At 31.1% G+C, this 12,359-nt stretch overlaps 1 protein-coding gene across 1 annotated transcript in view; it reads right to left on the reverse strand.

Moving 5' to 3' along the window:
- The window catches only part of LOC115889481 (multidrug resistance-associated protein 4-like), a 69,733-nt gene that overhangs the window by 40,995 nt on the left and 16,379 nt on the right, over positions 1 to 12,359 (reverse strand). The window contains exon 3 of the mRNA XM_030909486.1: positions 7,711 to 7,857. Coding sequence (XP_030765346.1) covers positions 7,711 to 7,857 — 147 coding nt within the window. The remainder of the gene's footprint in view (positions 1 to 7,710; positions 7,858 to 12,359) is intronic.

Raw genomic sequence — 12,359 nt, forward strand, 5'->3', positions numbered from 1 at the left:
GTAGTTTTTGAAGAAAAACTACACGTAGTTAATCAGGTAAATTACGTCTTAATTAACTACTTCCGAACCCTGCCCATAGGACTTTTTTGGATATTTTTTTTTACGATTATGAATCAAGTATAGAGTAAATTATATTTTTACAAAGGGCATAACAAGTCAAATTAAATAAAAAATAATATTAAAGGTATCCCATTTAAAAAAACATAGCTTTGAGTCATATTTCAAGAATGGCAGCTCCCAGCGAAAAACTAGTAACGCCACTGAATCCTACGTGAAAAACTCTGTGGGTCAGTTTTCACCCTTTCGATAAATTATAAGATAACCGAGAAAAAGTAGTACAGTGATATGAAAATTGCATCTTTGTATCTCTACTCACAAACGAAAAATCCCATAAAACAAACGAAAATAGGACACCCTGTACAAACATTGCAATAAAAATGCAATTTACATTATCTAATCTGTCGCCTAAATAAAATCGCGACGTATAAAAATTTATGATGAAGCTGTATTCTGTTCAGTTTAATACCTTAAGGAAAATGACATATGATCAGGCGTTTTATGGATGTTAATATGAATCAACTTTATCTCTTCTAAAAACTATAATAAAAACTTAAGACAAATACATATACAAAATAAGGACATGACACAGCCAACAAAATATACTTGTTTGTATGGTTTTTAATAATTTTTATTTTTTTTCTCCTAAATTTTTTTATTTATTTTTAAACCCGGTTGACATTTTAAGGTTGATTCTCACCGTTTCCATTCAATATCCATTCCATATCTGTTCCGTATTTTTATTGTATTGACGCTATACGTAAGCTTCCGTTCCGTATCAGTTCCATACTTTTTATTGTACAATTTATATCATTACGAAAGTTTTATTTCAAAAATTTCTATCTTTTGAAAAAGGTAATAGATTTAATTAAGAGGCGAAAGCATAAATAAATATCAGCAAAATTTTAACAGAGCTGGTACAAATGTAAGAACTTGACAACGCTGTTTCCGATACGCTTCAGTCCGTCCGCCAAAAAATTTATGGAAGGAAAGGATATGGAACGGAAGGGAAACGGAATGGATAGTGTGCATTGTCCTATTCATTTACATTATATAATATTTTATGTAAACGAAAGGGAGCTGATAGGATTTTCAGATAGGTATAATATACTTTTACTAATATCGTATTGACGAGAAACATAAACAATATTAATAAAAATATGCATATCTCTATATCCATTGACTTAGAAAAAAAATGCTCGGTAAATATATCCCTACAAAGAAAGTCGAATTTGTCAAACAAATTGGAAAAAAACAAATTAAAATTAGAAATTTATCACTTACTTGTTTCAAAAAATATCAAAAATACTGTCAAGTACTGAGAACTTACTGATCTTTTCGGCCGCTCATTAAATAAGGAATTACTCAACTCTGACCTCCGAGTCGAATTTCTAAAAAAAATCTTAAAGTTGAATGTCTGAAATAATACAAAATATATAGGTACAGTATAAACATTATTTTATATTTCTTATTCAAAAATACAAAAGGAAAGTATAACATTAAATGTATGTAGAAGCAAACTTATATTTTAATTGATTTTTTGGATCTTTCATATTTTGTCTTCGCGTGTTGAATTGTCTTATTCATGGTTTCAAATTCCCCTTCGGTAAAGTTTTGAAATCTATATCCAATCATTTCTAAAGTAGTAAAAATAAAAACAATCAGTTGTAATAAATAAAGCAATGAGAAAGTTACCTTTTGAGACAGTAATCTTTGAGGCGCCTTTATGTCCTTCAGCTCCCTTTCGCCTTTATGGATTTTTTACTTGGACCAAGTACACTTAAATGTTATGGTACACGGTGGGCCAAATTGGACACTTTTAAAAGGAAACATTTTTTTCTATAACAGATAGACGAAAAAAAATATCGGTGTGTAAATCACCGCACATCGATATCTGTTACCGTTCCGGGGTGTTTTTTAAAAATGTGCAGTTTTAAAAAACCGCTGTAACTTCTTTGCTATGGAAAATTTTATATTTTTATGAAAAAAAAAATTCGAAAACGAATTTCCAAAGCACCATTTCTCTCGTTTTTAATATAAATGGAATTAATGAAACAATGATAAAATTTAAGTTAGATTTTTTTCTCAAGAAGAAGCAATAAATTTGGGGGTTCACGGTAAGCAGCCACTGATGTAATAGTTCATGGAAACATCTTATCACGTGACGTGAGATATTTACAGCTATATCTTTTAGGATTTCCTTTAAAATCAGAACATTATTTAGTAGAATTTCTCTTCGTGTTAAAGACCATAAATTGTAAATAACGTGAGAAATATACTATTTACAAACAAAAAAGTATTTTTTGATAAAAAATATTCCACAAGATAACTATGTTGACAGTTGCCACATTACTATCGACATCTAACTTAAATTGCAGTTCAGGTAGAGATTTTCCTACTTTTTTACTGTCATATATTCTTTTGCTGGATATACTATATAAATAGATATTATTGCGCCATGTGACGATTTATAAAAAGATATGTACTTATAACTTATAATAATTGTATAGTTTTCTATTTAGGCGATAAAATATATAAAAAAATATCTATTTTTTAAACAATGTAATGATACATTAGGTTACTGACTTAGCGAAAAAACATCTTAATCCTAAACAAAACAAAATTATTCAAGTAACAATAAATAAACAATGATATCTTAAAAATACGAAGTCAATGTCGTTTTCAAAATCCCATTTTTTCATTATCATCAAAAATTACATAGAAACGTTTGGTATACTCTTTTAATAGGTCAGTGATAAATTTAATAGATTCGAAAAAAAATGAAAGTAAGAGGCTTAATAAATTTAAATCCACTTAATAAATTTAAGTGATTTACAACTTTCATTGATAAACTACAATGCAGACATGGCATTGAGATTCATTAAAGGAGCGTCCATTGATTACGGGCGTTCCCGAGGATTTTTTGACCCCCCAGCCAACACTGTTAGGTGTCGTGAGAATTGTCTCCACCCTAGTCTTCGGATTGTCACGAGATTTCTAACAGAACACTGTCTCCTCAACGAACACCTCAGTATTGAAGCTGAGAAACAACGGCTAATGCAGATTCTGTAGGGAAAATGGGGAAACACCAGAACACCTTATTACTGAGTGCGTCGAGACGACAACCAATCGTGCCATAAACTTTGGTACGGCTGATGTCGAAGATGTAGAGCTAACGAATTTTTCAAGCGAATAACCGTTGGTTATGGTTGACAGTAGGTGCACGGTGGCGTAGAGGTACAGCTCTCGTCTACCAATCTCAAGGTTGTGGGTTCGAATCCTACACCCGGCATTTCGTCAGACGACTATTTTTAATAAAATAAAAATAGTTTAGGTACCTAGGTCGACTCAGCCTTAAATGAGTACTTGGGATTCACAATCCTGAAGTAATATAGGCGGTTGAAGCGTAGTGCTAGCCATATTACCTTCCTTATATACCGAACGGCTCTAGCATGGCAAGCTGTACCTTGCTACTCCCAAGGCGTTAACGCTATATATGGGAGCTATTATTATCATATATGGTTGACAGATAAACAATGCTTTAAACGTCAACCAATCGTTTGACAGACAACTGACGTTTAAAGCTTTGTTTATCTGTCAACCATAACCAATGATTATTCGCTTGAAATGACTTATGTTTTTACAAAACTGTGATCCCCTTTCCGTTGTACCATTGTTTCAGATCCGTTTGTCATACTATATGGAATTAAGTGCTTCAGAAATTGTAATATCTTAATATTAAGTTACAAGCAAACCAGTTAAAAAATTATTTAATTATTTTGATTGAAATGAATACCGTAATTTTAATTTATTGTTAAGTAAATATTAACCCATTCAATTCACGACTGTAAAAAGCTATTATATACTTTGAAAAATTTATGAATTATTCATTATTTGGCGGCAAAAAGGAAATGTTCTAGCAATTAACTGAATAAGACATACATATATTTTAAAGGACTTCTTCAAATAGTTTTAACAAAAGAAGAATAAAAAAATAAAAAGTAGTCATATTCTCAAACGTTACAAGAAAACTGTAAATGGTAAATACGAACATTTTGAGCCTCTGAATATGTTCATAGTGTCGGCAAAACAAATTATAAATTGATTATTTTTATTTCAAATATTTGATGTTATGTTTTGTTGTACAAGCTATCAATAACACTAAACAAACTAAACATATTTCATTTAGCTAATGAAGATATCTATATAATTTAGAAAACTACCAAGGTAATGATTGATTAGTCTATTACTCTATTACAAAATATGTTATAAGAAAATGTATGCCGGGTGCGTCTCAAAAGTGGCTCACCCCTATAACTTTTTTATTTTTTCAGGTAAAAAAACGAGATTTGGTATGTTAGTATATGACCTAAGTTAGGATTGATTGACATATTCAATTGTTTTTGGTCACTTCCTGTTTCACCGGAAATAACTACAACTTTTGATTTTTACCACCCTCGGTATTTTTTTACTTTATTCGATAGAAAATGACATTCTGAATAGAATGACATGTCATATGTCAACTTTTGACATTCTCGCTTATTAAAAAATCATACTTTAAATTTCAATCTAGAGTACCATGGTTATGGTAAAAACACTAATTCTTAATCAAGAAGCCTTGGAAAAATAGATTTGATCGTCTAAAGTTTTCAGTGTCTTGCCCTGGCCGGTTTAAACATGCCCAAATCGTATTTTTAATCATATCTCAATTTTTTCAAATGGAAAGAGGGTGGCTCATTAGCATATTTGGAAAAAGCAATTTTTACGAATAATTTGATACCACACACTTGGTATTTCGACTCAAATTTTCGTTATGAACCGCAAGTTATAATTTCAAATAAGCTATATGCGAAAATGTCAAAACTTGACATATGATATGTCATTCTATTATGACATATGTATTGATTGTATATCTGTCATTCTGTTATTTTCTATCGAATAAAGTAAAAAAATATCGAGGGTGTTAATTAAAAATCAAAAGTTGTAGGCATACCTGGTGAAACTGGAAGTGATCGAAAACATTTGAACACGTCAATCAATCCTAGTTTATGTCATATACTAACATACCAAATCTCGTTTAACTGAAAAAATAAAAAAGTTATAGGGTGAGCCACTTTTGAGACGCACCCGGTATATGAAACAAACAAAACAAAGAAGAAATAAACAATATGCAGGGTCTAAGACAGTCTTGTTTATAAATGATTTTTGCTATTTACAATTTTACTTTACAACATAATAAGTATTACTTTCAAATTTCAAATTTGGCATTAATTTTTAAGAATGGTTTTAATTAAATGAACAAATATTTACAGTTTTGTTAATTTAAAGGCGATGCACATGTTATATATCATGTAGATGTAAAAACATTTTATTTTTCTACAGTTTCTTCATAGCTTTTCACACTGGCGATTCGTCTATTATAATAAAATAGAGGGTGGTATGGCGCCTCTCCTATAACATAGACACAAAAATTTGTATTGGAACGAAATTTTTGGAGCGTACATATTATGTAGGTTTATTTCGTTTTCACATTTTTAAATTAACTGTAGTTCTATAAATATATCATCAAAAAGGGATTATATAAAAGTTGTGTTTTTTAATTGAACAGCTTATAAGTATATTGTTTTTGGATTCTAGAAAGACAATTACTTAGTACCAGTAAATACCAGCTTCATTAAAGAAGTTTATGCCGAAAATGTACGAAAAAGTATAATAAATGACATTCGCTGCAAACTAATAAATCTGGCCTTAATTTCCATTGTAGAATCCGAAAATCGATTAATATACAGATTTTCTATTAAAAAACACATCTCTGATATACAGGGTGGTCCGAACTGTATTCCGGAATCTTCGGCAGCATATTCTGCATAAAGTAATTAAATTATAAGTTAATTAATATTAATTATAAGCAAAAAAGTTCGTATAAATGTATGTCCTAAAATGCGTTTTGGTGATACAAAGTGAAATTTCTATCATTTTTATTTCGATTTTTTCTCAAATAATTTCTGAAAAAACGTCAATATTTGGATGAAAATTGATGTCTGCGAGTTTTTTGACATGAATTATTTGATTTTGATGTCAATATGACTCCTACTTGTAGAGGGCGCCACCTACATATTTTTTAACTGATTTCAATAGTAATAACTTTTCGTCCGTACCTGTATAAAACTACTGAGTAAAAAAATATACATTTGCGACATTTTTAACGAAAAAAATTTCCTTGCCAAAAATACGAGTAATGGTTCTCGAGATATTTGAAATCGAAATTATCAATACCTGTCATCAATGGCATAAATTTAACATGTTGACTAAAATAGTTACGAAACTAATGTCATAAATTTAAATTGTTTATTTTCCAAAAGTTCAACAGAAACTGTTTTATCATCATATTTTCGAAGAAAAATTTATGATTAAGTTAAAAAAATAAAAAACTCCCAAATTTATCATTTCAGCCAAATAACCACAGATTATAAACTTATCGTCAAAAGCATTGTTTTTCGTGGTTCCAATTTTCGGAGTCGCGCACTAGTTAGGATACTAGTTTGCGCACATAGCACGCCCACTTATGGCCTCTAAAATTGTGCACAGCGCCTGACCGGCCCAGTTATTACGCTGTTTAAACGCGAGTTTATTTTTGCGCACAGGAAATTTTACTCGTTTGCTCATCGTCATTAAAAACAATTTTCGTACCACGAATTAGGGACAAGATTTTTATCTGTATACATATAGTATACCTAATCTGTGAAATAACTATCTACTCAACATGTTTATTTTTTGTCAATAATGACATGTATTGATGTATTGACTATTTCCATTCTAAATATCTTGAGAATGGTTGCTCGTAGCCGATTTTTACCAAGAGACTTTTTTGCGTAAAAAATCACGGTAATGTATATCTTTTCACTCAGTAGATACAGTTACAGACGAAAAGTTATTACTCTTCAAATCAGTTAAAACATATAGGTGGCGCCCTCTACAAAAAGGAGTTTTATTGCCATCAAAATCAAATTTCTCATGCCAAAAATTTCTCATTCAAATATTGACGTTACTTCAGAAGTTATTTGGAAAAAATCGAAATAAAAATGAAACTTCTACACCCTGTATCTCTGAAACTAAGCATATCAGGACATACATTTACACGAACTTTTTTACTTATTTTTATTATATGTAATACAGTTCGGACCACCCTTTATATCCTTTTTGGAAACTCCAAATAATTTTCAATACAAATTTTCGTTTTCTCTAGAGACACCGTGTCGTTTGAGAAGCACCACTCTGTATAAAAACACCATAAAACAAATATTCAGCAAAATGCTTCACGTTTACGATCACCTTCTTGGCGAATGATTTTTTATAACTTACAACTGTATAGCCAGCAGTATCGACAACAAGTCTATAGTAATCGTTAAAACGATAACTGGAAGTAACCGCTTTTTCTCATTCCGTCGTCATGTCTCGCATAAATGATACAAACGTTACTTACATGAAAAGTAAACGATTAACCTCTACCTGATTCTTTATTAAATTTTATGAATTATTTTCGTACGCATTTAAAACAAACATAAATAATCTAAAAAATGTATGTGCCTCAATATGTATGTGCTTGGAAATACAGTACGTCGCAATGTAGACGTATTCTTATCACTAGCTTACCTTATGATAACACTCTGAATAAATATAAAAGCTCCATAAAAGAAGTATGACTTGGCGAAGGTCTTAAATATAGCTCGTTTTAAACTTGGTTCTATAGGTCTTTTTCGGGGTCCATTCTTTGCTCTTTCTAGTTCCGCAATCCAATTTCTGAAACAGAAATATTTCATTCAATTGATTGGTAAATCGCAATATAAGGTATAATAAGATTACAATAACAGGGTATAATAAGATTACAATAACTCCAATGGTCGTTCAAAAATAATAGATTTAATAATTTTGATATTTAATTAAAAAAAATAATGAATGATGAGATCAAATTCCAGTAGTAATCATAAATCACTATTAACAATACTAGAATCCATTCCATTTCAGCAGAGATGGACAAACACCCGGTATATTGGAATTAGGGTAAATATCCAAGGTCTTGCACTCGGATATACCCAGTGGGTAAATACAGGATACAGGGTATACCGGTGCGTCTCAAAAGTGACTCACCCCTATAACTTTTTTATTTTTTCAGATAAAACAACGAGGTTTGGTATGTTAGTATATGACATAAATTGGGATTGATTAACGTATTCAATTGTTTTCGGTCACTTCCGGTTTCACCGGAAATGACTACAACTTTTGATTTTTAAATGTCACTCTCGGTATTTTTTTACTTTATTCGATAGAAAATGGCACTCTGAATCGAATGACATACCATATATCAATTTTTGACATAGTCGCTCAAAAACAAATTCTAGTTTAAATCTCAATCTAGAGTGCCATGGCTGCAATCCAAATCGTATTTTTAATCATACCTCAATTTTTTTAAATAGAACGAGGGTTGCTCATTAGCATATTTGGAAAATGCATTTTTTTACGAATAATTTGATACCACACACTTGGTATTTTGAGTCAAATTGTCGTTATAAACCGCATGTTACAATTTCAAATAAATCATATGCCAAAATGTCAAAAGTTGACATATGATATGTAATTCTATTCACAGTGCCATTTAAAAATCAAAAGTTGTAGACATTTCCGGTGAAACCAGAAGTGACCGATAACAATTGGATACGTCAATCGATCCCAATTTATGTCATATATTCACATACCAAATATCGTTGTTTTATTTGAAAAAATAAAAAAGTTATAGGGGTGAGCCACTTTTGAGACGCACCCGGTATTTAATTTGGGTAAATACCATTATAGTCTGTATAATTTGTTAATTTAAGAGTCCATTTCACTAGTCCGAAAAAGTAGCAAAATAAGCGTTCGGCATTTAACGTTTTATGTAAAACTGGCTAGGTATTTTTACATAAATGAAGAAGGAAATTAAAGATAAAGGATTATACTATATCCGTATTGGAGCACATTTTTAGACAACTTCTTTATTTTTAAGATTTTGATGGTCAAACATCAACAAAATATTCCTTATGTTTGGACTAAATTTCCTCGAAAATACATAAAAACATAATTCAAAATTTCGTTGCAATACGGAAATAGATTGAAGTTTTGTGATTACAGTGATATATGATTTATATGGTTTTGAAACAAATTGCTCGCTATTTTATGGCAAATGCTGCAGCTCTGCAAACCTTAATTATTAATTAAAGCACGTGTGTTTGGAATTTTTGGTGTGGCTTAACACGACAGGATCGGGCTAAGCCTGAGGACATACTTCTGAAATATAATGTATATTTTCTTCGCCCATACACCCGCTTTACCCGACCCCTGAGAGCGACCCGAAAGTACAGCGTACTCTTTAAGGTATACTTGAATAACAACAATTGTGAAAAAATACCTATACCTATGTGGCGGATTCATCTCTCCAAAAAAATCCTATATGGGTATAGCGCCACTTTTAACAATTTGTTTTTAAATTCAACATTCAAGAAACGTTTAAGAATGGTCAGAAAATTACCAGTTAGTCAAAGAATGCACAGAAGAGTGCACAATAGCCAATAAATTCTATCAATAACACAACAGCACAACGCCGGCGCCGGCGCGGAGCGGTGCAATTTATGTGAATACCCTAATTTTGTAAAGGGATTCCCCGACCACCGCATAATAAATACTCAGTATAATACCAGGAATATATTTACAATATTTCTCAGTGGATATATCCCTAGACCGTCTGAGCATATACCAGGTATTTACCCACCGCCCATCACTGCATTTCAACAAAGTAAAAAAATAAAATCGAAGAAAATAAAAAATAAAGTAAGAAAAAGGAAATAAAATAATAAATCTATTTGTTAATTTCTGATTCCTGTAGAACACATGTTTACTCAACATCTCGACAATATTTGTTTTTCATTCAAATGATCCAAGTAATTAATAGATAATATTTCAGTAGATCAGACAGATTATTTTGAATAAAAATAAAGTTCTATTTTCCACTTTATACAAAACATATTTTCGTAATGAATGATGCATCATAACTAATAAACTTGATAATAAGTTGACGAATTATAATATGAATAATCAACTAAATCGACAAGCTTATATAGAAGAGGGCAACGGCCCAGCTACGTCGAAACACCGGTTCCCATTAGAACACCGAAGTTAAGCGACGTAAGACGATACTAGTGGATGGACGGGTGACCGGTTCGAAACTCTGTATCGTGCTGTTGTCCAAAAAAAGGCAAAAGTGTAAAATCTATTGACACACACTGCTCGTTCACGCCGGTTCGAGGCCGGATGAGATCGGATATCTCGTGAGTAAGAGTCGATTTAGACACTTGCCAAGTCGATAGGCCATTGACCATGATATAGCCGAGGACCGCGGTTCGAATTCCGCGTAAACAAAGTAGGCCCCATCCAGATTAGCCCTGGCAGCAAAAAAGAGACGTTAACTGAAATTTAATCTTTACTTTACTTTATATAGAAGAGAATACAAACATCATTTATCAAATATGAAAGATACTTGTTTACATTCTGTTCCACAGTTAAAACTGCGCAGACTGGTCTGCACAATTGACATGTGTTAATAAACTGACGTCTGTTGAGGCATACATTAAAAGTTTTTTACTACCCCCAATAGGTCAGGCAACAGGTATCGTACCATAAAAAATTTTAGTACATTAATGAAGTGTAAAGTGTAGATGAAGAAATTTGGCAATATTGATATACCTCATGTGTTGCTATTTTTACCATAATAATTTTAGGTAAAAAAACGATTTTTACTGATCGTCTTTGACCTTGTTAAAAAAATATATATTATAGCTATACGGATAAGCAAAATTTCTAGGATCGATAATAACTACTAATCGTAAAAAAATATCTCGGTTTCAATGTTCCCATAATTTTTTTCAGTGAGTTAATTTTGTACAAAAAGGTCGTAAAATGAAATGGAGGGTGTTGATGCTCAATAAAACTTGCCTACATTGCTCTATGAATTAACCCACGCTTCCTAATTAACACTGACACGGATATTTTGATACTAAATGCTTAATAACTGACGCTTTATTGCCTCTAAAGTCATTTGATACGTTTGATAACATTTAATAGGTGCGTGAGAAGAATTACTTACAAAATACAGTAACTCTGTAAAACTAAGAAATTTTATTAAACATTTAAATACACGCTCAAATACAATGCCAAAATAAATGATAGCATTAGATCTCGTCATTAAACTTCCTAAAACTGAATTTTTTAATACAATGTATTTCTTATATTCAAATAACATTTATGTTCATAAATCTAAAATGAAAGATTTAAAAAATATCTAGTATCACATGATTAAAAGGCGTCAAATTGATGGAAATTAAGTAATTTTATAGGTAAAATTATATGGTAAATGTCATCGATTCGTCATATATCAAGCCAGCGTAATGCCGTTTTCGGTCATAGGGTATATGCTATCTAATCGATGACGTAACCTTAATCTTTGACGTAACTACGTGATGAGACTAGATCAACTGACATTTAACATTTAAATAATTGAAGAAGCGATAACCACACATTTCTATAATTATTTATAACGAATTATTCCTGACATACATAATGACGTACTTTATGAACTCATAAATTTAATAAACATCGTAATTAAAAGAAATAATAATTAATAGTAAATTAAAAATTTTAAATTTCTAAGTTGTTGATAAATATTTTATTTAACACTTGACTTTATCTTAAAAAATATCAAATAGATTAACATTTTAATTGAAGCATACTTCTTTAACAAGAGAACACGATGGAAGTAGCCGAGAAACAAGAGACTTTGAAAACAATAAGAAAATATGTAATCACAAATGGAAGTAATATTTTAAAGTCAGTTTTTACAATAGCTGAGTTACGTACTTAGATTTTTCTAATTTTTATGCTTCATCGTCATCTTTATAACTTCAGTCATCCAACTAGTTAGATTAATTATTAAAGAGACATTTTTATACAATATTTATATCTGATTACAGTACACATACATTACACATTTATCTGAAAAAATTCTTCAGAACTTAAGACCGAGAAAAATCATATATTTTCCTTGATTTAAGTAAGAACAATCTTCGGATTGTAACGGGGTTTCTAACAGGACACTGTTTCCTCAACGAGCACCTCAGTAAATTGAAGCTGAGAAACAACGGCGAATGCAGATTCTGTGGAGAAAATAGGGAAACACCAGAACACCTCGCCACTGAGTGCGCCGAGACGACAACCGA

The sequence above is a fragment of the Sitophilus oryzae genome, unplaced genomic scaffold (genome assembly GCF_002938485.1).
Source record: "Sitophilus oryzae breed Bouriz unplaced genomic scaffold, Soryzae_2.0 scaffold_815_pilon_pilon, whole genome shotgun sequence".
Lineage (NCBI taxonomy): Eukaryota > Metazoa > Arthropoda > Insecta > Coleoptera > Curculionidae > Sitophilus > Sitophilus oryzae.